The sequence below is a fragment of the Poecilia formosa genome, unplaced genomic scaffold (genome assembly GCF_000485575.1).
Source record: "Poecilia formosa unplaced genomic scaffold, Poecilia_formosa-5.1.2 Scaffold136, whole genome shotgun sequence".
NCBI classification, from domain to species: Eukaryota; Metazoa; Chordata; class Actinopteri; order Cyprinodontiformes; family Poeciliidae; genus Poecilia; species Poecilia formosa.
In genome coordinates this window covers 1,514,584-1,542,149 of record NW_006800075.1, presented here as the reverse complement: position 1 = coordinate 1,542,149, position 27,566 = coordinate 1,514,584, and the positions used below count along the sequence as shown (strand labels likewise).

At 37.6% G+C, this 27,566-nt stretch overlaps 3 protein-coding genes across 3 annotated transcripts in view; 2 read left to right on the top strand and 1 right to left on the bottom strand.

Annotated features, from left to right (window-relative positions):
* Positions 1-653: 653 nt before the first annotated feature.
* LOC103145178 (probable E3 ubiquitin-protein ligase TRIM8) lies at positions 654-5,115 on the top strand. The gene is made up of 4 exons (XM_016676582.1): positions 654-680; positions 966-1,231; positions 4,106-4,221; positions 4,305-5,115. Exons 1-4 carry the CDS (start codon positions 654-656, stop codon positions 5,012-5,014), a joined length of 1,119 nt encoding a protein of 372 aa, XP_016532068.1. The 3' UTR covers positions 5,015-5,115.
* Positions 5,116-16,747: 11,632 nt separating this feature from the next.
* On the bottom strand, positions 16,748-21,673 carry arl3b (ADP ribosylation factor like GTPase 3b). Its single transcript, XM_007562483.2, has 6 exons — positions 21,568-21,673; positions 19,752-19,895; positions 19,555-19,671; positions 19,401-19,451; positions 18,497-18,682; positions 16,748-17,373 (listed from the first exon to the last, which is right to left on the bottom strand). The coding sequence occupies exons 1-6, from the start codon at positions 21,646-21,648 to the stop codon at positions 17,326-17,328; spliced, it is 627 nt and encodes a 208-aa protein (XP_007562545.1). The 5' UTR covers positions 21,649-21,673; the 3' UTR covers positions 16,748-17,325.
* Positions 21,674-22,665: 992 nt separating this feature from the next.
* The window catches only part of sfxn2 (sideroflexin 2), a 12,522-nt gene continuing 7,621 nt past the window's right edge, over positions 22,666-27,566 (top strand). Inside the window, exons 1-3 of the mRNA XM_016676581.1 lie at positions 22,666-23,041; positions 26,212-26,434; positions 27,512-27,564. Coding sequence (XP_016532067.1) covers positions 26,280-26,434; positions 27,512-27,564 — 208 coding nt within the window. The 5' untranslated portion in view covers positions 22,666-23,041; positions 26,212-26,279. The remainder of the gene's footprint in view (positions 23,042-26,211; positions 26,435-27,511; positions 27,565-27,566) is intronic.

Below are 27,566 nucleotides of genomic sequence, written 5' to 3'. Positions count from 1 at the left end.
GTAAAGCCTGGTGACCCGCCAGGCTTATAATAAACTGGGGGAAACCCTGAGTATGGTATGAGACAGATAATCTGTGAAAATATCTAGCTCCTCTGCCTTCTCACAATGAGAGCGAGAAGGCAGGTCTTAAAGCTAAGGCTAGCTAGAATGACCAACTAGCCAATAACAGCAGATAACTGGTTTTCCTGTAACTGTAAGTTGTTGTCCGTCATTAGCATTTTTATCAGCGTGTACATTAGGTTGATTGACAGCACTAAGACCCGCCTCCTGACTCTGATTAGTTGTTTTTGGTCGGGAGCTGTGCATTTCTGTAGACTGCAATATTAGCTCAGGGATTGCACTGGGCTACTAAAAAATATATTTTGGAAATTGTCTGTTTTTTCCATTGATTTAGGACTATTTTACACCACTGAATCCAAAAATGCCATCCATTTTTCTCAATCAGGTCAAGTTTTTATTCTAATTTGGTTTAGAGAAATCTGATCTTCTGACTAAATTGATAACATTTTTGTGACATTATCAGTTCATTTCCATTAAGATTTCTCATCCAAAAGAGATTTTGGGAGAAAAAAAATTGTTTTATACCAGAGTATATTAATTAAATGATACAAACTTGGATTTCTGTAAATTGAACCTTACGTCTTCACTGGGGCATGAACTTCTGTTCCTTTGAACGCCTCGTATGCTGAGCAGCAGAAATGTCCAACAGTAATCAGGTGTCATGACTGCATCCCAAACTAATACGTAGCTCAGTTCAGAAAGTTGACCCGATTGAGCAAAACCAACGTGATTTTTGGATTCAGCCCATCAAAATCACCCTAAAACAGTTTTAAAAACCCCAGACAATTTTATTGGCTGTTGCCCAGTGTTAACTGTCTCATGCTATGCTTTCACAAAATGGTGACAGTTTTTTTTTCTGGAAATATCCAAAGAGCAGTTTTAATTCACTCTTAAACCGTCCACAGGACAGAGTGTGTGAGCTGAAAGAGGAGGTGCGCCTGCAGTACCAGCGCATGCATCAGCTCCTGGAGGAGGACCTCGGCCGCACGCTGGAGGCCCTGGACCGGGCTCAGGCTCGCTTCTTCCAGGAGAACGCGGCGCAGGTTCTGGCCCTGGGGGAGCAGCGGCACGAGGCCCAGAAGCTGCTGAGCTCCATCCACACGGCCTTCAGCAAGGCGGAGGAGCTGAGCTTCATGAAGAACACGAAACCCGTTAAAATCCTCACAGACAGGTGAGGCCTCATTTTTGGCCTGCCTTTTGGGTGATACTGGTGCAGAATATGAGCAAAAAATTCATTTTTTTTCAGCAGTCCAATTCATAATGTGAACTCATGTATTGTGTAGATTAAATTATTTACATGCAAATAAATTTTTGTAATGTTTAGAAAGGGAAAGTAATAATTTTATGAGAACTCCTACATGGAAAATAACAAAAAGTCCAAATGAGGAATGTTGAGTGTCTTGTGAAGTTGGTTTTACAATAAGCAAATACTTAATCTTTTAACACATTAGCATNACCCTGAGTATGGTATGAGACAGATAATCTGTGAAAATATCTAGCTCCTCTGCCTTCTCACAATGAGAGCGAGAAGGCAGGTCTTAAAGCTAAGGCTAGCTAGAATGACCAACTAGCCAATAACAGCAGGTAATTGGTTTTCCTGTAACTGTAAGTTGTTGTCCGTCATTAGCATTTTTATCAGCATATACATTAGTTGATTGACATCACTAAGACCCGCCTCCTGACTCCGATTGGTTGTTTTTGGTCGGGAGCTGTGCATTTCTGTAGACTGCAATATTAGCTCAGGGATTGCACTGGGCTACTAAAAAATATATTTTGGAAATTGTCTGTTTTTTCCATTGAATTAGGACTATTTTACACCACTGAATCCAAAAATGCCATCCATTTTTCTCAATCAGGTCAAGTTTTTATTCTAATTTGGTTTAGAGAAATCTGATCTTCTGACTAAATTGATAACATTTTTGTGACATTATCAGTTCATTTCCATTAAGATTTCTCATCCAAAAGAGATTTTGGGAGAAAAAAAATTGTTTTATACCAGAGTATATTAATTAAATGATACAAACTTGGATTTCTGTAAATTGAACCTTACGTCTTCACTGGGGCATGAACTTCTGTTCCTTTGAACGCCTCGTATGCTGAGCAGCAGAAATGTCCAACAGTAATCAGGTGTCATGACTGCATCCCAAACTAATACGTAGCTCAGTTCAGAAAGTTGACCCGATTGAGCAAACCCAATGTGATTTTTGGATTCAGCCCATCAAAATCACCCTAAAACAGTTTTAAAAACCCCAGACAATTTTATTGGCTGTTGCCCAGTGTTAACTGTCTCATACTATGCTTTCACAAAATGGAGACAGTGTTTTTTCTGGAAATATCCAAAGAGCAGTTTTAATTCACTCTTAAACCGTCCACAGGACAGAGTGTGTGAGCTGAAAGAGGAGGTGCGCCTGCAGTACCAGCGCATGCATCAGCTCCTGGAGGAGGACCTCGGCCGCACGCTGGAGGCCCTGGACCGGGCTCAGGCTCGCTTCTTCCAGGAGAACGCGGCGCAGGTTCTGGCCCTGGGGGAGCAGCGGCACGAGGCCCAGAAGCTGCTGAGCTCCATCCACACGGCCTTCAGCAAGGCGGAGGAGCTGAGCTTCATGAAGAACACGAAACCCGTTAAAATCCTCACAGACAGGTGAGGCCTCATTTTTGGCCTGCCTTTTGGGTGATACTGGTGCAGAATATGAGCAAAAAATTCATTTTTTTTCAGCAGTCCAATTCATAATGTGAACTCATGTATTGTGTAGATTAAATTATTTACATGCAAATAAATTTTTGTAATGTTTAGAAAGGGAAAGTAATAATTTTATGAGAACTCCTACATGGAAAATAACAAAAAGTCCAAATGAGGAATGTTGTGAAGTTGGTTTTACAATAAGCAAATACTTAATCTTTTAACACATTAGCATTGAATTATTACCAGTAATAGAACTTTGAAACCATTTTAAACAGTTTAATTATAAAGAATCACATGATGCTGTCACATCTGAGCAAAATAACTTATCAAATTGATCAGTCATTAAAATGTTTTTCTCGTAATTTTAAGTTGCTCTGGAAATCTTATGTTTTTATTCTGCTAATATGAAGACTTTATTTTTGTAATTTAGCAAACATTTTCAGCAACATCACACCACTCACAGAAGGCAGGCTTTAAAAGAAAATGAATACATTTTTCAAAAATGTTTTCTGTCATTTTTAATTTTTGTTTTAGAAAATAAAGTGAGAAAAAAATCAATCTGGTATGAAAAATGTTTAAATGTAATTTTTTAAGCCATGTGGCTCATATGCGAACCGTTTCATCGATGCAGCGTGACATGCAGGCGATCAGCAGCGGCGATTGCACATTTTGTCTTAGAAGTGTCGTTTAGCAATTTACTGAAAACAGGAACACGAGTTCCTGAACTGGTTCAGTTCACAGAAGGGAACTTGATTTTATCTACCAGATCGCAGACGGCCATCGTGCTTGATGATGACATGTGAAGGTGTCATGTGAGGGTCATCACCCTAATATGTGAGGGTGATTAGTCAGGACAATTGATAACTAATTTTGCTGAAATTAGAATCGGATTTGAAACTTCAGCCTCTGAGCTAAACTAGAAAGATGGTTTCACTTACTGTGGAAAATTTCACACTGGACTTTCAGCTATTTGGATTCTCTGGCTCTCCACTTTTTTATTTTATGTACCTTAGTTTTTTCTTCTACTAAACTTTCCATTAATGTTCTTGGATACAGTACTTTTTGAATAGCCAGCCAGCTTCTCTAGAAATTAACTTTTTGTCAGTGATGATGCAGCCATAGCTCTGCATTTCTGTATTAAAAATATTTCTTAATAATCTTATTCAATATTTAAGTTTTCTCTATAACTAAATTCCTTAACAGGAAAAAAGTGTTTGAAGAATATCACTTTGTGTGTCGTAAATCAATTTTAACAAACGAGTTTAACTTTCTGAAGTGAATTACAGAAACAAACGTTTTGATTATGTTCTACTTTATTGCGATGCTTCATCATGATTTCTTGCTGTTGTCACCTTGTTGCAGGTCGCAGGCATGCGTGGGCAGCAGCCTCCCTCCTTACAAAGTGGGGAATCTGAACTCTAAGCTGTTTCTTTCTGAGATCGCAAAGCGAGAGAAGAGCTTGAAGCGAACGCTTGAGGGTAGGCAGCGTAACATTTGGCACGTGGAGAATCAGCCTGACCTCTGTGATTAAATGTTTTTTAATTTGTGTGTTTTGTCTCAGTTCCTCTCACCCCGCCGTCGGCGTTCCTGCAGACCGTCGCCGCTTTCCCCAGTGGCCAGAGCTCCGGCTCCGGCTCCGGGGCGGAGAAACGGAAACATTCCACCGCCTTCCCGGAGGGAAATGGCAGCACGGGGAAAAACGCCACTGCGGGTTTCAAAGACTCATCCTCATCTTCCTCCTCTTCTTCCTCTTCGTCGTTAGCCAAGCAGCCCTACTTGGGGTCCGGCTCCGCCTCTGGAGAGGGCCAGTCCGCCAACCAGCAGACTCTGGGCCCCTGTGCGCCGCCTCACATCGGCGAGGGCGGCGGCGCCGGGAGCGGGAGCGGCTCCCTGACCAACCATCACTCCGGCTCCGTGTTCGGCTCCTCCCACTTCCCGCCGGGCGGCAGCGGCTCCTCCCACTCCTCCCAGCAGGCCGTGCTGCCGCAGTACGGCGGCAGGAAGATCCTGGTCTGCACCATGGATAACTGCTACTGCTCCGGAGTGCCGTCGGTGTCAGGCCACCGCAGCCACCCTCCCTACCCGCGCTCGGGCTCCTTCCCCTGGGTGAGCCCCCAGGACTACCCGCCCCCTCCGGGCCTGGCCTCCGGAGGGCCGTCCATGCAGGGGCTGGCGGTGAGGGACTGGATAGATGCCTCACAGACGCACAGACATGCAGATTTCTACGGGCTGTACGGGCAACCGTCCACCAAGCACTACGTCACCAGTTAACGCAGCGGTTATGCTCTTAAAATAGAGACGGGCACCAAAATAGCACACACCTTTACAGATTTATAAACCTGAAATCTACAAATAGTGGCTGAGCTCACGAACACTGCAAAAACAGAATCCGACCAAGTATTTTTCTCTGGTTTCTAGTGCAAATATTTTAGTAAAGTTGAAATAAAACCAAACTAATTTTTCAGGAAGATATAGGAACTTGTTTTAAGTCTGTTCCTTTAATATTAATGAAAAATTAGTAATAGATTATTTCTACTGTTACATGGAGAAAATGTCTTGTCATAGGTGAAATAATCTGCCAAGTACTTTTTCAACAATATTAAAGTAATCATTGACTTAAAAACAGGAAAGTCCAAACAAACAAACAAACACATGAACCAAAGGGAGGTTGGGGGGGAAATGGGGGAATTTTTTTTGTAAGAAAGGGATGTTATTCATTTTAAATTCAAAAATTAAAAATAATTTTGCACACTTACTGTTTTAAGAGGCATCTTGTTTCAAATTTAAAATTTTTTCAAGCTTGCTACATTAAATTTATTCTCAGTAAAAGGATAAATTTGAGGCTGAAGAGTTGCTTTCTTTCAAAACGTTTGCTACAAATAAGACATTTTTAATAGAAACCAGACCAAAAATATTTGGTAAGAGTTTGTTTTTGCAGTGAATGAAACTGATGTAGAAGACGCGCGCGCGCGCACACACACACACACACACACACACACACACACACACACACATTCGGGGGCAGGGTTGATCCATTTTAATTGTTCCTTTAATTTCATCCAGTGTTTCATGTAGATAAAACACAAACTCTGCTCACTTCGGCACAACTCGGCTCTGCGTTTTTACACAGGGAAGAAAAAAAAAACTATCTGGAGACAAGAGGGTGATGTTAATCTTTTTATTTATAGAATAGGATGCAAATTGATAGAAAATGAACTGTTATTAGAAAAAGTGTTTTCATTCTTCTACACAATGCTTCACCGAGGCTAAAGGGAAAAGGAGATAACAGGCTTCTGGTTTCAGCTCGTGTTTCTCTTGATATAATCACCCCTGCAGTTATGCTGAGGCCCAGCTGCCTTATGATGTTCATATATTATTTTTGTCCACAAGCTGACTTTGTTTGATCCTTTTTCAAAAAGAGGAGGAGATGGCCTCCACTTCTTCCCGCTCTCTCCGTCTCGTTTTGATTTTTTTATCATCTCTGCACTTCTTCTTCCTTTTCATTTGCTAAGTTCAGGGATGCGTCGCACAGCTTGAACGCAAAACGCTCTTCCATGGAACACCCACAATGCACTTGTGGACGCCTTCCTGCTACAGGGGTGGGACTACAACGCTGCGTCTTTGGGCACAAGCAGCCCCCTAATTCCTTAAACTCCCTTCCTGCTGCCACAAGAGGGCAAACAAAAACCTATGAAGACTGTTTTCCCCCTTTCTTTGTGATTACTATGGCTTTGTGTTATTTGGTACATCTGTAGGAATCATGTAGAGACAGAAACTGGACAAACCAAACCAGTCATGCATCTGGACGATCTGACGATGCTGTAACTGTACTTCCTGCAGGGCAAAGATGTCACTTCCTCTCAAAAAAGAAGAAAAAAAAAAAAAAGCACATGAGCTCTTGGCTTCCTGTTTGCAGCTGAAAGCATGCAAGGAAGAATTTCTTTCTGTTTTTTTTAAGCACTCAAACGCAGAACAATGGGGAAGGGGGGACTGTATGCTGTTTTAAATGACTGTATGAAAGAAACAAACGGCGGGAGGAGGAAGTTTTTCATGAACTTTTTCTAAAAGAACAAAGATGAGAGATGTAAGCAGTGATTCATCGTCCTATAAAGGAGTTGTTACAACAGCTAACATTATGGGAGGGGAGAAAAAAAGTATCTTTTTTTGTAAATATTTTGTGAAATGGGAAGTAAAAAAAAACAAAAAAAAGGAGGAGGGGAAAAAAGAAAAGTTTCTGACGTGATTTGGAGATGGGTTCCAAATAAACGAATACATTTAATCTGGTCTCTGCTGTTAACTGTTCACGTGCAAATCCCATCATCTCATTTAAAGGATAGAAGTGGTGATATCCTATATTTTTGTTACTGTAAATAAATCCCATAAAAAAGGCAAACCAAGAAGTGTGTTAGTATTCAAATACATCCTGTTTCACGCCTTGATTCCTCATTGTGAAAGTCGTTTGTTCCTGGGGATGATCACTTGTTTTTGCAGATGAAATTTGATTAGAAGACACTCAAATTAAGTTGTTTTTACAGTTAAAATAGTAAAAAAAAATTAAAATAACCCTTAAAAAAAGAAATGGAAAAGAGGTCCTTTTTTTTTTTTTTCAAAATTATGTTTTTCATCTAAGCTCAAGAATATATACTTGTTTTTTTTTGGGGGGGGGGGGCGCAGGGGGTTGCTTTATATCTCTTTAGAAATTCAAGAAAATTGATATAAAACACATTTAACATTATTTGATTGGAAATATAATTGCACCATCTTTGCAAAACATGGGGAAAATGTGTTATAAGTGAAATAATCTGCTAATGGAACTAGTACTTTTTCATCAATAATAAGAAATTATTGATTTAAAACACTCATCTTTATAAGTTAAGACTTATAAAGATATAAGTCTTAACTTATATCTTTATATAAGATATAAGCTAAGATAACGCTGTAGGTTAGCGTTATCTTATTTCAATTGTACTGAGATATTTGCACTAGAAGCTAGACCATAAATAGTTGGTAACATTTGTGTTGCAGCGTACAAATCATTCTCGATTTCTCTGCAACTTGTCATGGGAATATTATCAAAATTTTAGACTCTGCTTGAATTAAAGTTATTCTAACATGTACTGGCAGTTCTTGTTTCCAGAAAGAATTACTTGTAAATCTAGAATAGTTTGACTAACCCAGAAAAAAAAAAAAAAGTTCTTTGGTATGAATCCATCAGTTGTGCAATCAGACAATTTATTTCCACAAACCAGTGCTAGCTGTGGCTTTATCTTACTTCCCTACAGGACTTCTTTTGGATGATGCAAACAAGCACAAAAATACAAACAACAGTTCATTTAACCATTATGTAGACTTATGTTTAGTTTATAAGAAAAAAATGAGTAAAAATTTTTATGCGTTACATGCAGTTGATACAGTTGGTGTACAAATGCGACGAGTCAATGTGGGCGTTATGTTCTGCTGGTAAGCATCCATCTACTCATGAGGGCATCGCTTTGACATCTACGACTGATAAAATTCATAACTTCTTGCAAATTCCTGATGGTAATTTGCTGTACAGAGCCAGCATGTTTTTCAAGCAGCGTTTCCGAGTTTCTCGTTTGTGTTCATGCTTGTAGTTCACGTTAGTCGATGTTCGAAATCGAGACTTATGCACCAAGCTAGCTCAAGGCGATATGAAAAGCGCCGGTGCTGCGAGGACAAAGGTATAGTGAAGTCTGCTGCTTGAAATTGTGTTAATAAAATTAACACAAATGTTGCCTGAGTACAGCGGCTTGGAGACGTAGCATACAGGCACCTTACCCAGAGATTTAAAAGCACTCTGGCAAGCTCAGACTTTTAACTCCCCACAGTGGAACATTTACAACAAACTTTAAAACACGTAAGAAGATTCTGACAACATTCAGGTAATTGTCCAGCAGTGTCACGTTGACTGATACAGGTGTAGCTTAACCCTAACTCTGTTTCTCCAGGACGTTTTACATTAAAGAGTCTTGCAATTGCCACACAAATCGGTTTGCATTTTACTCACTAGCTGCACTACATGGCTACATAGCTGTCCTTCGTTTGGCTAATTTGGCTCAGAAAGACAAAAAGAAAAGTATTGAAACTTTCCTTCTATATTAAAGAGTCAGTTTCATTTTCCTGGGTCAAAAGGCTTTTCCAGTGGAGAAGTTTTAGTTTTGCTGTTTTGCATAGATTATCTTTATTGAAAATGTGAAATATTTCACTTTACTGTATTCATTTGACATGAAAGGTGCCGATACAGACAGGAAACCATCATAAATATATGGACAGCTAGCTGTTTTTGTGGTTACTGCTCAAAAAGCTGTGTTAAAAATGTGTGGTTTAATATTTAATATTCACTTTGAAAGAAACAGAAAAGTCAGTTATGATTCATTTGTTTCATATTTTCCAGAATTGTACGTTTTTAAGCCCTTTGACCAGTTACACTGACAGTAATGAGAACTCTGTCTTTCATCTGGATTATCAATGCGATCACTTTCTGTACAGACATGGGACTCTGAAGTGTCAATACATCAAATTACATGTAATTACATAACCATAGTTTAACACCACCTGCAGTTATAGATCAGTTTATGACATAATAAACCAGAAAGGGCACAATTTTGCATTTGAGAAGCAAGAATGTGGATCTTACAGCGTTAGTAACTCAACGTTTGTTGTTTTTAGTCTTAAAGCAACAGAATGACTCACATTGAGGTTCAAAGACATTACCTTTTAGTCAAAAAGTTTCAGATTCTTACAGTTTAAATACAGTTTGTTTTTTTACCTCTGCAGTTTAACAAAAATACTCTACAAAAAAGCAAAATCTTACCTTAAATCTTAAGTGTTTTTGGTCTAGTTTCTTGTGCAAATATCTTACTGCACTTGAAATAACACAAAACTATCAAGTAACTTTTCAGCAAGATAAAGGAGCTTGTTTTAACTCGGTTCCTTAATATTGAAGAAAATGTACTAAATCCACTGGCAGATTATTTAACTTATAATGTAGGACAAATTTGTCAGTGGAACTAGTACTTTTCCATCAATACTAAGCAATTATTTATTTGTAGGAGCTTACAATATCTCGTTGAAAAGTTTCTTGTAAGTTAGTTTTGTCTTATTTCAAGTGGACTAAGATATTTGCAATAAAAACTAGACAAAAAATACTTTGTAAGATTGTGTTTTTTCAGTACAAACACATGATCGAAAAGATAATTGAGCATAATATGAATGTAGACATGGTAATAACACCTTAAAGGTAAACCGATTTAACATTTCCCACAAAATAACATTTATTTTTTATTTCTTCTTTCCGTGCTGTAAACCCCCCAAAGTAAGTCACAACAAAAACACAACTTTTCCCATTTGCACTGTAACGTTACACAAGTTTTACTGTGCCCTCTTAGTTCAGCAACTAATCTGCCTGGCTCCGCTGTTCTGCTTGATGTGTTGGGTGTTCGTTTATCTTAAAGGACGCGTTGATGGTGGAAAAACCCATTTAGTCAAAACCTTAAATACTTCTGTGTCCACTCAGTGCAAAGAAGGCTCAGGAGTGCATGGGGGTGGATGCCTGCAGAGAGAAAACAGGATGGAAAGTCTTGAGATGACTACTCACTCAGAGATTGTGTGTGTGCGTGTGCGTGCGTGTGTGTTCCCTTCAGCCTGATTAAGCCGTTGCATTACTGCTTTCCCCTACCCAGCACTTTGAGCCTCAATCCCATTCACACAGCAGGGATGATCCAATTGTGTGGAGGAGGGTCTCAGAATAGGAATAAAATTTAAAAAGTGGAATAATTTGTTGATATTATGACTCCATTTCAAAACAAGTATTTTAAAACCTCTTGTGATTGTTTTTTTTATTTGCCAAGTTGGTGGTTAAAAAGAAAGTCTTGAAAAATGAACTTCTTAGATGCAACTGAAGCTTTCTAAATGATCTGCAGCGATTAAATGTCCTCAGTTTTGGTAAGAAATGCATTTATTTGCAGTTCAAGTCTTAGGTTAATATCTCCTGGCCTCTCAAGTTTATGCAACAAAAATGACAGAGTATTAGTTTCACGCTGAGAAAAAAAGTTAAATAATAAAATTCTAAGAATAAAGTCATATGAGAATACAGTCAAAATAAACAATATGACTTTATTCTCTAAATATTATAACTTTATCATATTATTACAACTATTGCTATTGCAATTTTGCTTTGAATTCTCCTACTTTTTATTCTCTTACTCAATCACCAATTGGTGATTTTAGATATTTTATATTTAACACAGGTTGATTTTACTACAGTCACATTGTACATAAAAGTGACATAAATTGACTGTTTTATATGTTTTTCTGCTCTGATTGTTTAAAAAATGTCTGCATCACTGCAGGAAGAAGATCTTTGTGGTCACATATCCCCATTTAGCGTCCGTGCATTGTCCTTCCTCCCACCATTTTCATACCAGTAAACAAACCACTTTGTTACCCAGTGCTGCACAAAATCTGTGCACTTTTCTGCACCATCTGCTGTCCAATAAGAACTATTAGCAGCGCCACCATGTATTTAATTAATGCTATGCTAAAGTTATTTACTTTGCTGCAAAAACACAAAATCTTACCAAATATTTTTGGTCCAGTTTTTAGTGAAAATGTCTTGGTACACTTGAAATAAAACACATATAACTTCTTCTGATTGTTCACTTATAACTAGCACTTTTTCATCAATATTAAATGAATTATTGACTTAAAACATGTTCATATGTTGTTGAAAATGTACCTTTAAGTTAGTCTTTTAAAAAGATATTTGCTCCAGAAAATAGACAAAAAAGCACCTTGATTTTTGCAGTGCCAACAAGGTAGGAGGTGAAATAAGTGCAAAAACCAAACGTACTGATGCAACTTAAACCTAAACGACCCTGTTTTTAAGGTGCTTCAAACCTTAAAAACAGGATTTCATCTCATGTTTTCTTCTTGGTTTTGTTCGGCAGGCATTCATTTACATGTCAGTTTCTGAGCGCCATGTCTCCTTCCCGTCTAGCAACATATCGCGGTTGACATACACGTAAAACCAAACATTTCAGTCATTCTGCATCTCGCTCCACCTTCGTGTTCCTCCCACCTCTTTCTCCTCTCGAGATGAAGCACAACTCCCTTGTGCTGCGTTTTTTTTTTTCTTTTTTTTTTCTCACGTCAGCAAACCTCAGCAGAGACACAGGCAGCCAAAGAGCCGAGGGGTCGGAGGTGCAGCATAAATTACAGCGCCGCATTTCTGTCTTTCTCTGTCTCTCTCTCTCTCTCTTTCTGACACACACTAACAAACACTCCCTCTTTTATCTCCTGACACACACACTCACAGTTTCTCACACTTGTGCACACAGCTGCTGAACAGCTGCTTGATCCGCAAGAGACGGTAAGCCTACGTCTCAGATATGGATCTGTTTCAAACACACACTGTCCTTTAAATTACCCACACAGCAAAGGGAAAGAAAAGTAATTACTCAACTTTGAAAAGAAAAAAAACACAGAAGTGTTTGTTCTTTCAGTTAAAGGTTTGGTCAGAAACTTAAAAGGCAACAAATCTTTTTTAGTCACACTGTAAACTATTTTCCTCTCCATATTTGAAGTTAATGGTAGAAACAATCTAACATTTGCAGAGACACAAATATACATATCTGACTGTCTCCATGGTGAGAAAAAGAGCTTGCTAAGTTTAGTGTAAGACTTGTTTTAGTTTATCTGGTTTCAAACCATAAATAATCTTCTTCAATGAGTTGGGAGATGATAAGGATTAAAACGTAACAGCTTGACTAATTTGTTCTTTCATAATGTGCAAAGCATCACAAAGTCAAACCAAATTTGGCAAAAATTGTAATTAAATCAAGAAAAGTTTGAAGGTAATTGCACTGCACAAATTTCAGGGCATTTTATCTTGATTTTAAATGGTAGACCAACAAAGAGTAACACATAATTGTGAAGTTAAACAAAAACGATACATTCAAACGAATTTGATATCTCTTGAAACATCCAGTCTTCAGTTGTCAACCAGTAAGTCAACAGAGTCCATTCTTGTGGGTAATTTGATCTCAGTAAAAATACAGCTGTTCTTTTCAGACCTCAGACGTTTCTAAGAGAACCAAAGCTTGACTTTATGCGCCAAAACATATATTTATACATATGTATAGAAATCTTTGACATCTAGTTATGTTCCAGTTTGCTCTTTATTGCTCTTTCAATAAATAAAAGCAAACCTTTGAAACTGCTTCATGTGACAAACTGATCTACAAGCAAACCTAACGTGCCACCTCTAGATGGAAACTAAGATAACGTTTCCTGAGCTGAGCTCACAAGACAAATACAGACTTGTTCTAAATAATCTACGGAATTTAAAACATTTTATTGACACGTTTTCCTCCATGTCAGCAGTGAATGATCTGTTTGCAGCTGCGTTTTATATTAATTGTCAGGAGAAGTTTGACAAAAAAAAGTGGAAGGGGATTTTATTTAAATCAACTCAAAAGGAAAAATAATGCAATTTTCATATCTTATACAAATAAAAAATCTATGGTGTATGTTTAATATTTAGACTCCTTCACTCTGTATAGTTAGTGAATATTGGGTTTCGGGGATGCTTTCACTGTTGTTCTATTGAATAAAATATTAGTAAATCTTTCCATCTATATTTTATTCCAAATTCACTGATACACTGATGAATACTGATTAGCGTTGCTAGCTAATCACATAAACTGGTGTTAGGATCCATTAAGCTCAAATTACTGTACATTTTCAGTCAAAGTAACTTAAAAATGACTGAGTAATATTAGAAAACGGACTTGTAGCATAACCTTGTTGCTTTTCTAGGTGAAATACGTTGGGGGGTTTTTAAGTAGCCCTCGTAATGAGGTCATGCTAACTCTTTCACCACGTAGCATGTTAAGCTAACTGTAAGCTACACTGTTTAATCTACACTTCTGGTTATATAAAATCTATAAAACCTTTTTAAATGTGAATCTGTTAGTGTTTTATGTTTTGTCCAAGGGTGATGATAATGATAATGTGAGACGGATAAAAGCCACAGACAACAAGGAGCAACAACAACTCGTACTTTCTGTCTGTGTGAGTCGAAGAGGAAGGCTGAACAATGACAATCTTTGTGAGGCGAGAAGAGGAGGCTGCTTAAAAGCCTCGAAGGGCCTCGGTATTATTCGACACAAAGCCAAGTAAAACACTTTGTGCACTGTTCCTGCAGCAAGAACACTCTGTTAGACATTTAACACCTCCAAAAGTCCTCAACTGGGCCGCTTTTTATTATCTGAAAATAACTGTGTTCTGCAAAAAGCCCACATAAGTCAATCCTGCTCATGATGGCTTTGAAATCAGACATTTCAGACAGGAAAAATGATGCTCTTGTTTATTTCTAAATAGATTTAAGTGGATTTAAGAATAGTTGAATTTGTTGTCAATGTTTTGCTGATCAAATATAGTATTTCACCTCACTTCTGTTTACTTTTTTTTTTGCTGTTCCTAAGGTTACTGTCATGGTGTGTGACCCAACATCTGGTCACATTTGACTCAATAAAACTTGTGGCATTAATAGTAATAACAGGTAAAGGAGATAAAATCCAGACGTCCCTGTTTCCTGCGACATTTACTAGCTCATTCTGAAGAATCCCATGGTATTCCCAAACTGGATGGGAACAAAAGTGCCTGGAAAATCTCCAAAAGAATGTAATTTACAGATATTTAAATATGTTTATTTACAGATTCATATTTCTACTCAGACTCACTAAGTCTGGAAAAGAAACAATATATATATTGAAATAATATTAGAGGTCATACCACTTTATCAATAAGTGAAACATACTATATAGATTAATAACACAGAGATGGGTGTTTGAAAGAACTAATTTATGTTATGATGATTTTCCACTTACAGCATTAATGTTGACAATATTACACCAGACCATTTAAAAACAGAAAGTATGTTACCTGCTTAAGGTACATACCTTATAAACATAAAATCAGTTGTTTTGATTTTAATCAGACAAGGATGTTTCTAATTTATTCATCAGGATGTTTCTAATTTATTGAATATTAATGTATTTTCCAGGTCTTGGTAGAAAAAAAAGGATTAGGGAAAAATGCTATATTTCCAGATTTTATTCTTTTCTTATATTCTTCTTTTTTCTTCCTTGTGTTATCTTTACCTCCTTTAATCCCATTAACACTTTTTTTGTTATTTCGCTCTGTTTTTTTGTTTCTTTTCTTCATTTTTTCCTTCCTTCCTTCTTTCTTTCTTTCTTTCTTTCTTTCTTTCTTTCTTTCTTTCTTTCTTTCTTTCCATTATTGATCCTTGTCTTCTCCTTTCCCCATACTTCCTTTGTTGAATCCTTGTTTTCTTTCGTTCAAGTATTTTTAGGTTCCATAATTAAAACCCGATCAATGTAAAAATATCTGGCATAAATTCATGTTAAACTTCCGTCATGTATATTTTAAAATGTATAATAATAATAATAATAATAATAATAATAATAATAATAATAATAATAATAATAATAACAACAACCAAGGACCAAAAATAAAGAAAGAAGAAAAAAAGAAAAAGAAGAAAAAACTCTAAGTTTAGTCTGGAAAACTCGAGCTTTTACAGAAATAAATCTCTGAATCATAAAAATAAACGTCTCCTGAATCCTGCTACAAATGCTGGCTCTTTAGTGGACCTTACATACATTCCTCCACAGGGTGGAGGTTCAGGACTGTCGTCCAGCAGATGTTTCACCACTGCAGATCCCTGCAGCTTGCGGGTGGTCTCGGGAGAAGCAGCGGTTTTTCCAGGTGGACGAGGCCCGTGTTTGTTTCCAGATATCTGCGGGTGAAGACTGGAGTTGTACAGCTTGTCCTGTGCAGCCTCTGGGCCGTAAGGCTCTCACACTGGCAGCTTAATACAGCACCACCTGTCTGCCTGTCCGAACAAATCAAATCTGATCTCAGATCGCAGCTTTTATTCCGCAGCTCAGACTCACAAACAGAGCGTTGAAACTCAGAGTTATTATTTCCAGGCACAACCAGCGGACGTAAAGCAGAAAATCACTGGTGGACAGCTGTGCATTTTCAAGCGCAAGGATTAAATGTGCTTCTTCTGTATCTAAATAAACTTGAATGTCCAGAAGACGTGTCAAAGTCAAGGCCCGTGGGCCAAATCTGGCCCGCCATAGATATTGGCGAGGTCCTCTAGAGTCCCTCCCATTTTAAAGGTAAACTCAACAGATCCCCACATAATGCATAAATATGCTTTTTTTTTTTCTTTTTCTTTTACGAAAATGGTCAAAATGGTTGGGTTTATGTGACGCTAACTCCCACCTGCAGGTTGCGGTATTTCTCACTTCTACTATACAGTTAATGATTTTTCATGAGTTTGAAATTGGCTCATCTTTTTCCCCTTGTTGAGATAAATGTGATTTTATTTATGCATAAATTATCCCTCCATCCATCAGGCAGGCTGATTACTTCCATACAACGGTGCATTGATGCAGTAATTCATGCAAAAGGAGCCCAGACCACGTAATCAGTGGATATTCAGTGGTGTGAAAAATGTTTTAAATGAAAGTACTCTTTATTACGGGAGGAAAAAAATCAATTTGAGGTTTTCCTGAGCTCAAACAAATGAAATTAACTTTATGATATTGTGATTTATTGAGATGTCTTTTGTATGTGAATGTGTTGAATTCTTAGGCAGCCATTTTGTTCAGCCAACTTTTCAAACCTCTTTAATTTTTCTTTTTTATGCCATGTACATTTTCTTTCAAACCGGACAGATTACATTCAAGAATAATAAAAAGAAAATGCTAAAACAGTGAATTCCCTCACTAACCCAAGGAGTACATAGAAATGTTTCAAACCATACAGTACATTTATCTCTGCCATGTTAGAAATGCAAACATTATAGACTACACGGTACAGCAGGATGCAGAATACTCTACGACATGACAAAAAAGGGCCGGTTTATATACAACTGATCCAAAAATGTAGTGTTCCTCACACATTAATTTATTTGTCTTTTTGTACATATTAACACAGTATCATTTTTAAAGGGGAGAGTCCAGGCAATTCTCTCGTTCTACTTCACCATAAATAAAACAGTTACAAAAATATACCTCACTTCAAACAGAGCAGTAGCAGGAAATGGGCTGGGAGCCGCCGTGGAATGATTAAAACAAAAAAGTAATAAAAATAAAAACAGGAATACATCAGAATGAGATGGAGGCGTGCCGGAAGATCCTGCAAGAAGCAGCAGATGAATGGAAACGCTTCCAATAGGCGACAGTAAGAATCACATGGGTGGTGCTGGTTGGTCCCTTTCGAAGGCTAACGCCTCTCTTCTTCATGGAAGCCAGACGACGCGCGGAGATTCGTACGCATCTGCGATGTAGCGATGCTTTGGGGGGGAGGAGTTAGAAAAAGTCCACGTCGGATTAGTAGTGCGTGTACATTCACAGGTAAATCCCACCGTACTGAGGCTCAGGACGTGACGCGTGTGTCAGTGTGTGTTTCGCACGCTGCTGCTGCTGCTGCACATCCTGAGTCGTGAAGGAGTGAAAGCGATGCTATTTCTTCTTGGAGTTGACGCTTTTGCAAACCCAATTCATGCCCTCCTGAGGAGCAGAAGTAGAAGAAACAGTTTGATGAGCTCGGAAAAGCTTCCGAAATACAAGTGAATCTAAAAGAATATAATATTAACAGCCATAACGTTTCATTACACACACAGTGATTTATTTTTGTTGAAACACACATCTGTTTGGGGGCGAAATAATCTGGGTGTTCATATGTAGGCAAACGTATTACTGGAAAGTTTAGTGGAAGAAAAAAGTGCGGTACAGGGTTCAGGCACTTAAAATTCAAGGGCTTTTCAAACTTTCCAAGCACCACACGTTGGAGATAAAAACAATACAAATGACCTAAAAAAAAAAAAAAAGACAGTTACATAATACAATTTATTATTGTTATAAATAATGTCTTGTGCTAGAGTAACAACATTTTATGTTTTAAAATGTCTCTTACACACCCTTTACACCTGACTGGTTTGAGAACAAAACTCTACCTTAAGAAAAAAATCTCCCAATTTCATTTACGTTATTAAATGTATAAAATATAAACCAACATTTACTTCAGTTACACAGATCAATAAGTCGCCTTTTGAGAAATTAGGAATAATAAATTTTCCTTACAACTATCCAAACAAATTGTGTTCAAATTAAATGCTTAAACTCAACACGATGTACAACAACGACAACCTGACCATCCTCTGCATGAGATTGTCTTGGGAAACCAGAGTGTCTTCAGTCAGAGGCTTCTTCAAATTTGCTGTAATACAGACTGCTACAAGAGACCCTTCACGATTTACAATAACTCTTTGAAGAATTTGAATTCATATGAGTTACAACATTTAATTTCCCTTTAGGTTCAGTAAAGCATTTTTGAATTTGAACGCCACAGGCTGATTGCCTCCAGCCTCACTGATCCAGTAATTCATGCAAAAGGAGCCCTGACCAAGTGCTGAGTGAATCTACTGTACAATCACTTTCACTAGACCAACATCGCTGTACTTTAAAAAAAAATAGTGGTACTGTTTAATATTCTTATTTTCTAAAAAAAAAAAAAAAATTGGGATTTACATGCTGTGACCCATTTTGTGAATTGCTGACATGAATTAACTTTCTAATTCATTGAATACTGTTTAATGTTTGTGACGAGCCAGACGCTGGGCTTCCTGCTCACCTGAATCCCCTCTCCAGTGAGAGCGGAGCAGGACTGGATCTGCCACATCCGATCGCGGATGGTGTGCAGGTTGAGTCCCTCTGCGATCTCCGAGGCTGGAGCCGCCGTCAGCAGGTCCTGCTTGTTTGCAAAGATCAGCACAGGAACGCCGCTCAGCTTCTCCTCGTCCAACAGCTCCGCCAGCTCCTGCAACAAACACACACATCTGTCCATCAGACACACGGATGAAGCCAGGAAAACAGAGGGAATTCAGCTGTCTGCTGGTTAAAGCCAACAAAAAAACAGAGCCTGTAGTGAATCTGTTTTTACACATTAACACAAAATTTAACTTCTGTTATAACATAATTTAAGAAAATCATGATCCGTTCAAATGAATGTGTCTTTCAATGAAAGGGATCAAAAATGAATCAAAGTAGAATTTTTCTTATTGAAATGTTCTTAATGTATTGGATTATTTGGGAATAATTTTACACTTATTTTGGTGTTTCTCGATAAATAAACAAGCACAGCCAAAATTAAAACAGCATCTTATCAAAATGGGTAGTTATTTGTTTTTCTTTTGTGACAGAAACAACATTTCAGAGTGCTCAGGAACATAAAGGGCACCAATAATTCATGATAATACCAGGTATCAAACTAAACCTAAATATGTTTTACCTCAGCATACTTAAACACAAATTGCAAAAATAAATAAGAGCAGGTTATTATTTCCTGTATAAAACAATAAAATTACAAATTATTGATTAGCTATTGCAGGAGTCAATTAGTGGCTAATTTTTTTGGTATTACCAGAAAGGTTTAAAAAAAAGAGAAAATATACTTTTTAGTTCTTAAAATTTGAATTTCATTTAATTTTACAAAAATATGTTAAAAGTATAGAAATGAATCTGCTTATTGCACATACCTGCCCTGTTTCCTCAAACCTCTTTCTGTCAGCACTGTCAATAACGTAAATCTGAAAAGAGGAAAACCGTTCAGTCATCAACGCAAACATCTTTATTTAATTCAACAACTACAATATAAGCTCCCAGCCCGGGGGGGAGGGGAGCTCCCATTACCAGCACATCTGTGTTTTCAAAGTAGTTCCTCCAGTACGGCCTGATCTTCCGCTGGCCTCCGATGTCCCAAACGTTCAGCTTAAACCCCTGAGACTGTACACTCTTAATGTTGAATCCCTGCAGAGAGCACAAAGCACAGAGCTGCTGCCAAGCCGCGCTGGAAGCAGGGAGCGGAGGAGTCTTTGGCGCTTTGCTACCTGTGTGGGGGTGATGTGGCTGATGTCCTCTGAAGCCAGCTGTTTGAGAAGCGTGGTCTTCCCCCCGTTGTCGAGACCCAGCAGCAGTATCCGAACCTCCTGGTCTGGAGTGCTTTTTAGCTTACGAAGGATGGACAGCAATCCCTGCAGCAAACAGTGGCAAGGTTCATTGTTCCAAGGGAAAAGAGAGATTATAATAGCAGGGAAAATTACAGAATATGCAACAAATTTACTCACAAATCCATAATTGTTGGTTTAAAGTAACAACGTGACAGAAATGAAGCATTGCCACGAGTAGACAAACAAATGAACAAAAAGAAAATGGATGTGTTTGATGAAAACTTGACAGATATCACTTTAAATTACTATATGCTTGTAATATATTTGAAAAGTTTTTGAAAGTAAAGAGACTTAGCCAATAAAAACCCTGTGGATGAAATGGAAATATCACATCTTATTTTATTTTTCCCAGTAGATAGACAGACTATTCATTATCTGGAGTTCATGTTTGCTGTGAAACACTTCAAAATTATTTTGTTTATTTACTGCAAGTCATATTGTCATACTACCGTATATTATGTTTCCATAATATTACCCACACCTTATAGATACCTGAAAATGGTCACCTAACAAAATTATAATTATTACGATTTCTGTTAAACTTAAATTCATCTTGAAAATATAAGAGAGACAAATATACCAGAAAACAAACCTGCATGAGATGAAGCTTATTATTATTATTATTTGATAAGTTTTGTGAACAAATACTCTTAATTTTTGGATGCTCTGCATCTGGCAGGATTTTTACTCGTACCTTTTTTCTTTTGGACAGTCGTTATGACACGTAACCGTGGCACCAATACATTGTTTTTACAATTGGGAGCAGCTGATTAACATTTCAAAAGCTCAAATAATACCTGAACTATAAACCCTAGTAACAATGGAGGCTGAAAGGATGCATCTCTGCCATCGATCATCATGGGTTTCTAACCATACAGATAGAAAGAAGTTTAAAGAGGAGCGGCAAAAGCAAATGAAGTGGATTAGCAGTTCTTGCCAACAACTAAAGGCGTCATCCAAGGCATGCTACCGTGGAATATCATCTCTGCTGCCCAGATATTGAGCTGCTTGTATGTCAGTAATGAGCCTCAAGTCAGAGGCCTCTTCAGATTCGTTGCAAGCCTGACTGCTACCAGATCCTTCCAGCCCACAGCATCACCATCCACATTGTTTTAAGAGTCTTGGATAATATGAGTTACAACATTTAATTTTCCTCTAGGATAAAAAAAAAAGAAGTATTTTTGAATCGGTTTAAATGTTCTGCACTGGACTCAGTTTTTTTTTTTTTTTTTTTTTTTTTTTTAACTAATCCGTCTATGGCCTGGGGACAGGATGAGTTGTTACTCTTCTTCCCTTCATCCACCTAGACTCCTCACCAACAGGCCATACAAGTGCAGCTAAACTTTATTTTTATTTCATAGCTGAATAAACCCTCCCCCAATCGCATCAGATCATGACAATAACAGGTAACCTTGTGAGTTTCCTGAGCCCGTGGAGCGGGCTGTTTCCACGCAGCGCTGCATAGATAACGGTACACAAACAGGAGCTGCGCCGAGCTAACGAGCTGAGCTAATCTCCCCTGGTAACTGAAGGAGCAACAAGACAGCTCCGGCTGCGTTTTCTCCTCAAGATCCAGACCGCAAGAACCGATAAATCAGCTCCTAGCAAAAGTAAAATCTACGTACTATAAATATACACAAAAGTAAGGGTGATATTTAACAGTTATTGGCTATTTTTTGGGATAAATTAAACTCACCATCTTGCTGGATTCTCTCCTGGAGACGCCGCTAAACGTGACGTCAGACGCACAGTGCGTACTCTTGGGATCGTGCTGCATTCATGGTACTCGGGAAAAATGCTTAGATATCGTAGAGTCACACTGAATTGAATTGTATCAGATTTTATCACGTTGTAATCACACTTCGGAGTATTTTTTGGGGATTTTACGTGATTGGAAATCTGTAAAACGTCTTTGTCTGAGTTACACTGCAACTCTAGCTAAGTCTTTTAGTATATGTGTCCAAAGGCAATATTTATTTACTCATTCTTTGCAAAATTGTGGAAGACCATTTTCAGCACTGATAAAAAACACTGGTATCACTTGATTTAGGAGATAATCTCTCATAATAATGACATAGCTATCTCAAAATGGTATCTCATAATGAGAGTATGAGATACTCTCATGTTATGATGAGATACTGCATCATAACATCTCATGTTTATGTGATATTACTTCATAAAAATGAAATAAAATCTCTAAATTATGAGATAATCGATGAGTTAGTTATGATAGCTAGTTATAATTATGAGATTGTAGATAGTATTTCACTCTTGAAATAGCTAGTCATAATTCTAATGATCCTAAGGTTGCACAATTGTATGCTTACTTTATACACAAAAGGGTGATATTTTGTTGCCTATTTATTTATACTATAAAACATAATCTTTTGTTTTACAGTATAAAATTTGTCTTTTTTTGTTTTTACTTTTACCTTCGTGTGAATATTCCCGTCTCTTTGCTGAGGAACAAATTGGTTTATATTATATTCTGTAGAGCTGTTTGATGTATGATAAATTGCCCCAAAAGTTATTGCGATAAAGGACAATATTGTTGTTTTGAGATAATTGTCAAGTAATATAATGGTATAGTAAGATGATAAATACATTTTACATTCTAATGAACATTTAACACTGGAACTGGAATAGTATCTTAAATGAATAAACAAAGCAAACTGAAACAACAAATAAAACAAATTATGACGTCTCTGGAAATAAAATTGTCCTTCAAAAAGGGGTAGTTGAGGCCAAAGCACCAACTTTTAGTACAAAGAGGGAGGGGAAAAAAAGAGAAAAACGATAAATTATACAAATGGAGATTAATGATCTCATTTTTATTTATCATGCGATTTATTGCGACAAGCCTACTATTCTGTATGTTTCTGATTTTATGTTCCAGTATTTCCTATTTGGGATGCGTGTCAAGTTTTGCCACGTAGGACGGTGACGAAAGCGTACCACCGCTGTTGTCGTAGAAATATTTTAAACCATTTCACCTGAACGCAACACCAGTTTCATGTATGAAGAGCATGTTTGTTTAGCTGCGTGCTAAATGTTCTACAGGTAAAAACAAATAAACACCACAACATTTTGGTTATTGTGAGCTACACTCGCTCCTGGATGTTTATAATTTCCCTCTCCCACGCTGGCAGCAGGAAAAACACGTCACGGAGGTAATTCTTAACTGGCTGTAAAGCTGAGGCTGCAGTTTGTTGCTCATGTATTGGGTTTGGTTCTCGCCGGTTTACAAGAGGTGGGTTAGCAGGGGGGATCAAGCCCAGCTTTTGATTGGATGACGCCGTGCCACGTGAGCGTTTCGTTACCACCGTATCGCGTGAGCATATGTGATTACCTGACAGGTTGCTCGGTGTGGCGCTCGGAGATCTCATCGCAGGTATGTTGGATGTTCCGGGGTGTCAGATCTCATAGGTAACTGCAGGTCTGAGTTGCATCACTTTCTGCTTAGTGTGGCGTGTTTCTTTGAACTATCCCTCCTCTCTCTGATTTTTACACTCCACAGGAAAAATGATTGCGGTCCAAACACGTGATTGTCTTTTATTTAACCCAAGCTGGATTCAACTAATTGAAATCGGTATTGGAAATTTGTCCAGATATGTTGTGATGCTGGATGTGCTCTGACCTGCAGATCTGGTTTGTCAAGCCTGAGTAAATCCTAAGCTACAGTAACCAGTGGTGTAAAATGCATGCAAGTAAATTTGCAGTATATTTGTGCAAACTAGATCTACCTGTATAGACTACAACAAACTTTCACTGCTCGTCCATCTTTGGAAATCTCTACCAAAGTCTCAAGTGTTTTGCGTTGTATTGTGGCTATTTTAGATAGAAAAAAAAGCTATAAACCAAAGAAATCTCAGAAATATTCTTAAAAAGACAGGGAAGTTTTTAAGTTTAAAAAGTGGAACATTTGCAAGAAAAAAAATCAGAAATTTTTAGATTAATCTAAAAACTATTTCTAATAAAAAAAACAAAAAAAAAAAACAAGAAATTTCTGATTTTGATAATTTGCTAGAAATAACCTGAAAATCTTTTGATTTATTCCAGATTTTTTAAAAATATATTTCTGAAATGTGTCTTGCAAATTTGCCACTTTTCAAATGCAAAAATTTCCTTGATTTTTCCAAAACAATTTCTGAAATTAATCTCAAAATTTGTGAGCTTTATTGTGGAAATATACTCCTCTTTTTTTCTATTTACAGTGGCCCTAATACGTTGTTGTATTTTGCAGCCAAAAGACTTATCTTGGAGGTTGTATTTCCATCCAGCTTCCTTATACGTAAAAACACCCCCTCAACATAATGCTGCCACTACCATGTTTAAGTGTGGGGATGGTGTGTTTGTGGTGATGTGCATTGTTGGTTTTGGTGTGTAAGAATCATAGCAACAAACCAGCAAAATGCCAAAACCTTTGCAGTTTGTTTCAAACAAACCAAGTGATTGAGTAAATTAGTTGATGACAGATGATGGTAGTTAAAATGACTAGTTAATTCATAATGTTAAACTTATTCGCAAGAACACTAAACTTGCTACCTATGTGAGTAGTTATTTAGTTTTATTTACTTGAGTAACTCCTTGGGAAAAACTGAGTAACTTTACTTGACTGTAATTTTTACTTCTACTTGATTATTATAAACTACAGCTACTATCATTTGAATAAAATTACCATATATTCCATCCTTTCCTAGTTATTTAATGCTAGGAAGAAAACCCACCTCTTTCATTTCTGTGCAGTAGTTGCAGAAGCTCACTATTGTTTTTCACGTATTTAAGGAATGTTTATTGTTGCAATAGACAGAGCAAAGTCAGGGAGGAGACATTAGACCAGAGGCCAGCAGCAGGAGCATGATGCAGGGTCTGCAGGTAAGGAGAGATTATAACTTAGTGAGAAAAAGACATTTGTTGCAGGGAGAAACCATGGAAGGATTTCACAGATATTTCAGAATCACTTCAGATTATTTTTTGTCATTATAGCTAGGATGAGCAGTATGCTGTCTCCATTTGCAGACAGTTTATTTTTCACTCAACAATGTCTGATTTTGAGTTTGAAGAATGAGACTTCAGAGATTGGAGACTTTAGTTCCTTAGTTTCTGTAACATATTTGCTAAAGTTTATGCTAATAAGATCATAATTACTCAGCATTTTCTGTCTTGCTCACATGTCACTGGTTTGTAAATATTGTTTAGTTTGTATTGATGATTATTTCATTTGGAAGGCTACATAAACTATATAAAATGTATATTTAATGTTTGTATGAAATAAAAAGCCCCAAAATAAGCCATAATCTCCCCAGTTTAAGTCTTTACAAAAACAAATAATTCTGCCAAATCAAATTAAAGAGGGAAAATCTTAAACCATTTGGCATCAATAATCGACAGGTTTTCCTTTTCTAGAAAAATAAGACCTTCACGTTACTGTTGAAGTATTTTTCTATTTTTTTTAATTTGGCAAATTGGTTGTTTGTTGGTTGCAGATGCACATTTCTCTGTTTTTATCTGGTTTATTTGTTTCTGGATGATTTTTTTTTCTCAGTAAAAAATACTATTTGTTTTGTCTCATGCTGCTTTTGTAAAGTTTAAAATAGCTGATTAGCTTTTATAAGTGCATCCTGCTGCATTCCGATGCTTATTTTGCTTCAGAATTTAAATGATTAATTAAAAAAGCCAATCTCTGAGGTATATTTGGGTAATCACTGTTAAAACAGACCTTATTTCAGGTTTCACATATGGTGAATAATCAGTGTTTATGCTAAAGAGACTTACAATTTTTGCTGCACCCTCCAGATCCTTTCATCTGCACGTTAAATCAGTTTTGTGACACTGTGAACAGTGCAGTTGAATCTGTGGTCGTACTCTGTGTCCCCCACCAGCATCTGCAGCCCTTTAACCTACTTTCTAAACAAACAGCTTCAGAAATAATCCAGTTCCAGTCAGACACTATAGATATATATGTTTTTCTTTCTTTCCTGTTTACTTTTAACCTGAAACCTTGAGGTTTCATTTCACATACAGAGGAGAGTTTGGATGTTCTGCTGCTTATTCAGCAGGTCTTGATTCGTCTTGGTGATTAAGATGAAGCGCAGCAGCTGCAGAGACACAAACCGACTAACCGTGGAAAGATTTAGCAGGTGGTGGTCAACGATTTCCAGTGAAAGTCTGATGGGCCCTCAAATTGTTTCAAGGGGAAATGGGAGTTTGTTTTTGTTCAGGGCTGTGAGAGTACGCTGGATGTTTCCAGCAAATTTGAAAAGTGCAGAAGTTTGACGGTTATGCAGACGATAAAAGATATGTAATATCTTTAATTAGAGAATATTGTGTTGGTCCTCAGGTTTCGTCTGGAGCCCCTGTTGACCTCCTTCAGGGCAAGGTGCAAAAAGCCCGACTTTGACTAATAAAATGGCTCTGAGCTCCTTTGACATCGATGCTCCCCGGTGGGATCAGTCCACCTTTATGGGGCGGCTGAAGCACTTCTTCAACATCACCGACTGCAGAACCGCGGTCCTCCCAGACTCACGGCTGGATGAAGCCAAAGCGCTAGTAGAAAGCTGCAGGTGAGAAAAAAATGAACGTAACTCCACCTGTAGCATCTGGGAGGAGCATTTCCTCTTTTCTCCCACCACATTACTGTAAAAATTATTATTTCATACGAGCAGAAAAATTTGCATGCTCGCCCCTCAGGTTGTATATTCTTCATGTTTCCCATTAACTACTTGAATTTCAAGATGACAACCATTTTTCAAGATGGCCACCATGTTTGAGGTTTTTTTTAACCAATCATTGCCATAAAATGTTACCCATTTCCATTTCCTGGGATGAACTTTGTCACATCAGATGTTTTCTACTTTGGTCATCCTATTTGTGCAATTTAAAATAATAATATGTTGCAAAATTAGAAACTGAATACATTGTCGTCAGCTGGAAGGAGATGAAGATGTGCAACAGACTGAGAGGCGGTTGTCTCAATGGTTAGTGCTAGCTTCTGCTAACTTTTGTGTTTTGCAGTTTAGCGTTAGCTCTGCTAATCAATCAGCAGAGCTAACGCTATCCAATCAGCTTAACCCCATTAGCTCTGCTAAGCAATTAGCAAATTAATTAGGTAAACAATTCACTAATTGTTTAGTGAATTAGAGGTCAGTGAGCCTAATGTTTTGGTCAGCTGTGCACTTCAGTTGTAATAACTGCTAAAGATTTTAGTGCAATCATTTATTTATCCATTGCAACCACAGTGGCCATTTTGAAAATAAAATATATATGACTTCTATTGTGAAAAATATTTAAACTTTGACACAAATCACGTTCATCTAATCATCAATTTTATTAAAAAAATTTTTTATGTTGGTGGTCATCTTGGAAAATCAAAACAATACAAAAATGATCATGTGGGTCCAACAATGGTTTCACACCAACGAAATTTAGTGCAAAAATATATTTTCCTTGAAGACCATGGCGGCCATCTTGAATTGTTCAATGTCTTATGTTTTTTTTTTTTTTTTTTTTTTCAAAAAGACAAGCCTCTGGGAAGATCTGTGCCAAGTTAGGTTCTTTTCTCCGCATGTGAACGATTTGCTGAAGTATTCAATCATCTGCTGCACCACACCTGAGTGGTATTGTTCTGTGGTTCTGTGCAGGGCCGGATCCACTCCCCCAGGTACCTCAGTGGAGCAGCTGTACTATGCAAAGAAG

Bases quoted from the DNA above. Each gene is read 5' to 3' on its own strand.
- LOC103145178 (XM_016676582.1), top strand. From the start codon at position 654: ATGAACTTCTGTTCCTTTGAACGCCTC. The intron at 1,232-4,105 runs GTGAGGCCTCAT...ACCTTGTTGCAG, and splicing joins GTTAAAATCCTCACAGACAG to GTCGCAGGCATGCGTGGGCA. The intron at 4,222-4,304 runs GTAGGCAGCGTA...GTTTTGTCTCAG, and splicing joins CTTGAAGCGAACGCTTGAGG to TTCCTCTCACCCCGCCGTCG.
- arl3b (XM_007562483.2), bottom strand. From the start codon at position 21,648: ATGCAGCACGATCCCAAGAGTACGCACTGTGCGTCTGACGTCACGTTT. The intron at 19,452-19,554 runs GTAATGGGAGCT...TCCTCTTTTCAG, and splicing joins TTGAAAACACAGATGTGCTG to ATTTACGTTATTGACAGTGC. The intron at 17,374-18,496 runs GTGAGCAGGAAG...TCTGCTCCTCAG, and splicing joins TCACTGGAGAGGGGATTCAG to GAGGGCATGAATTGGGTTTG.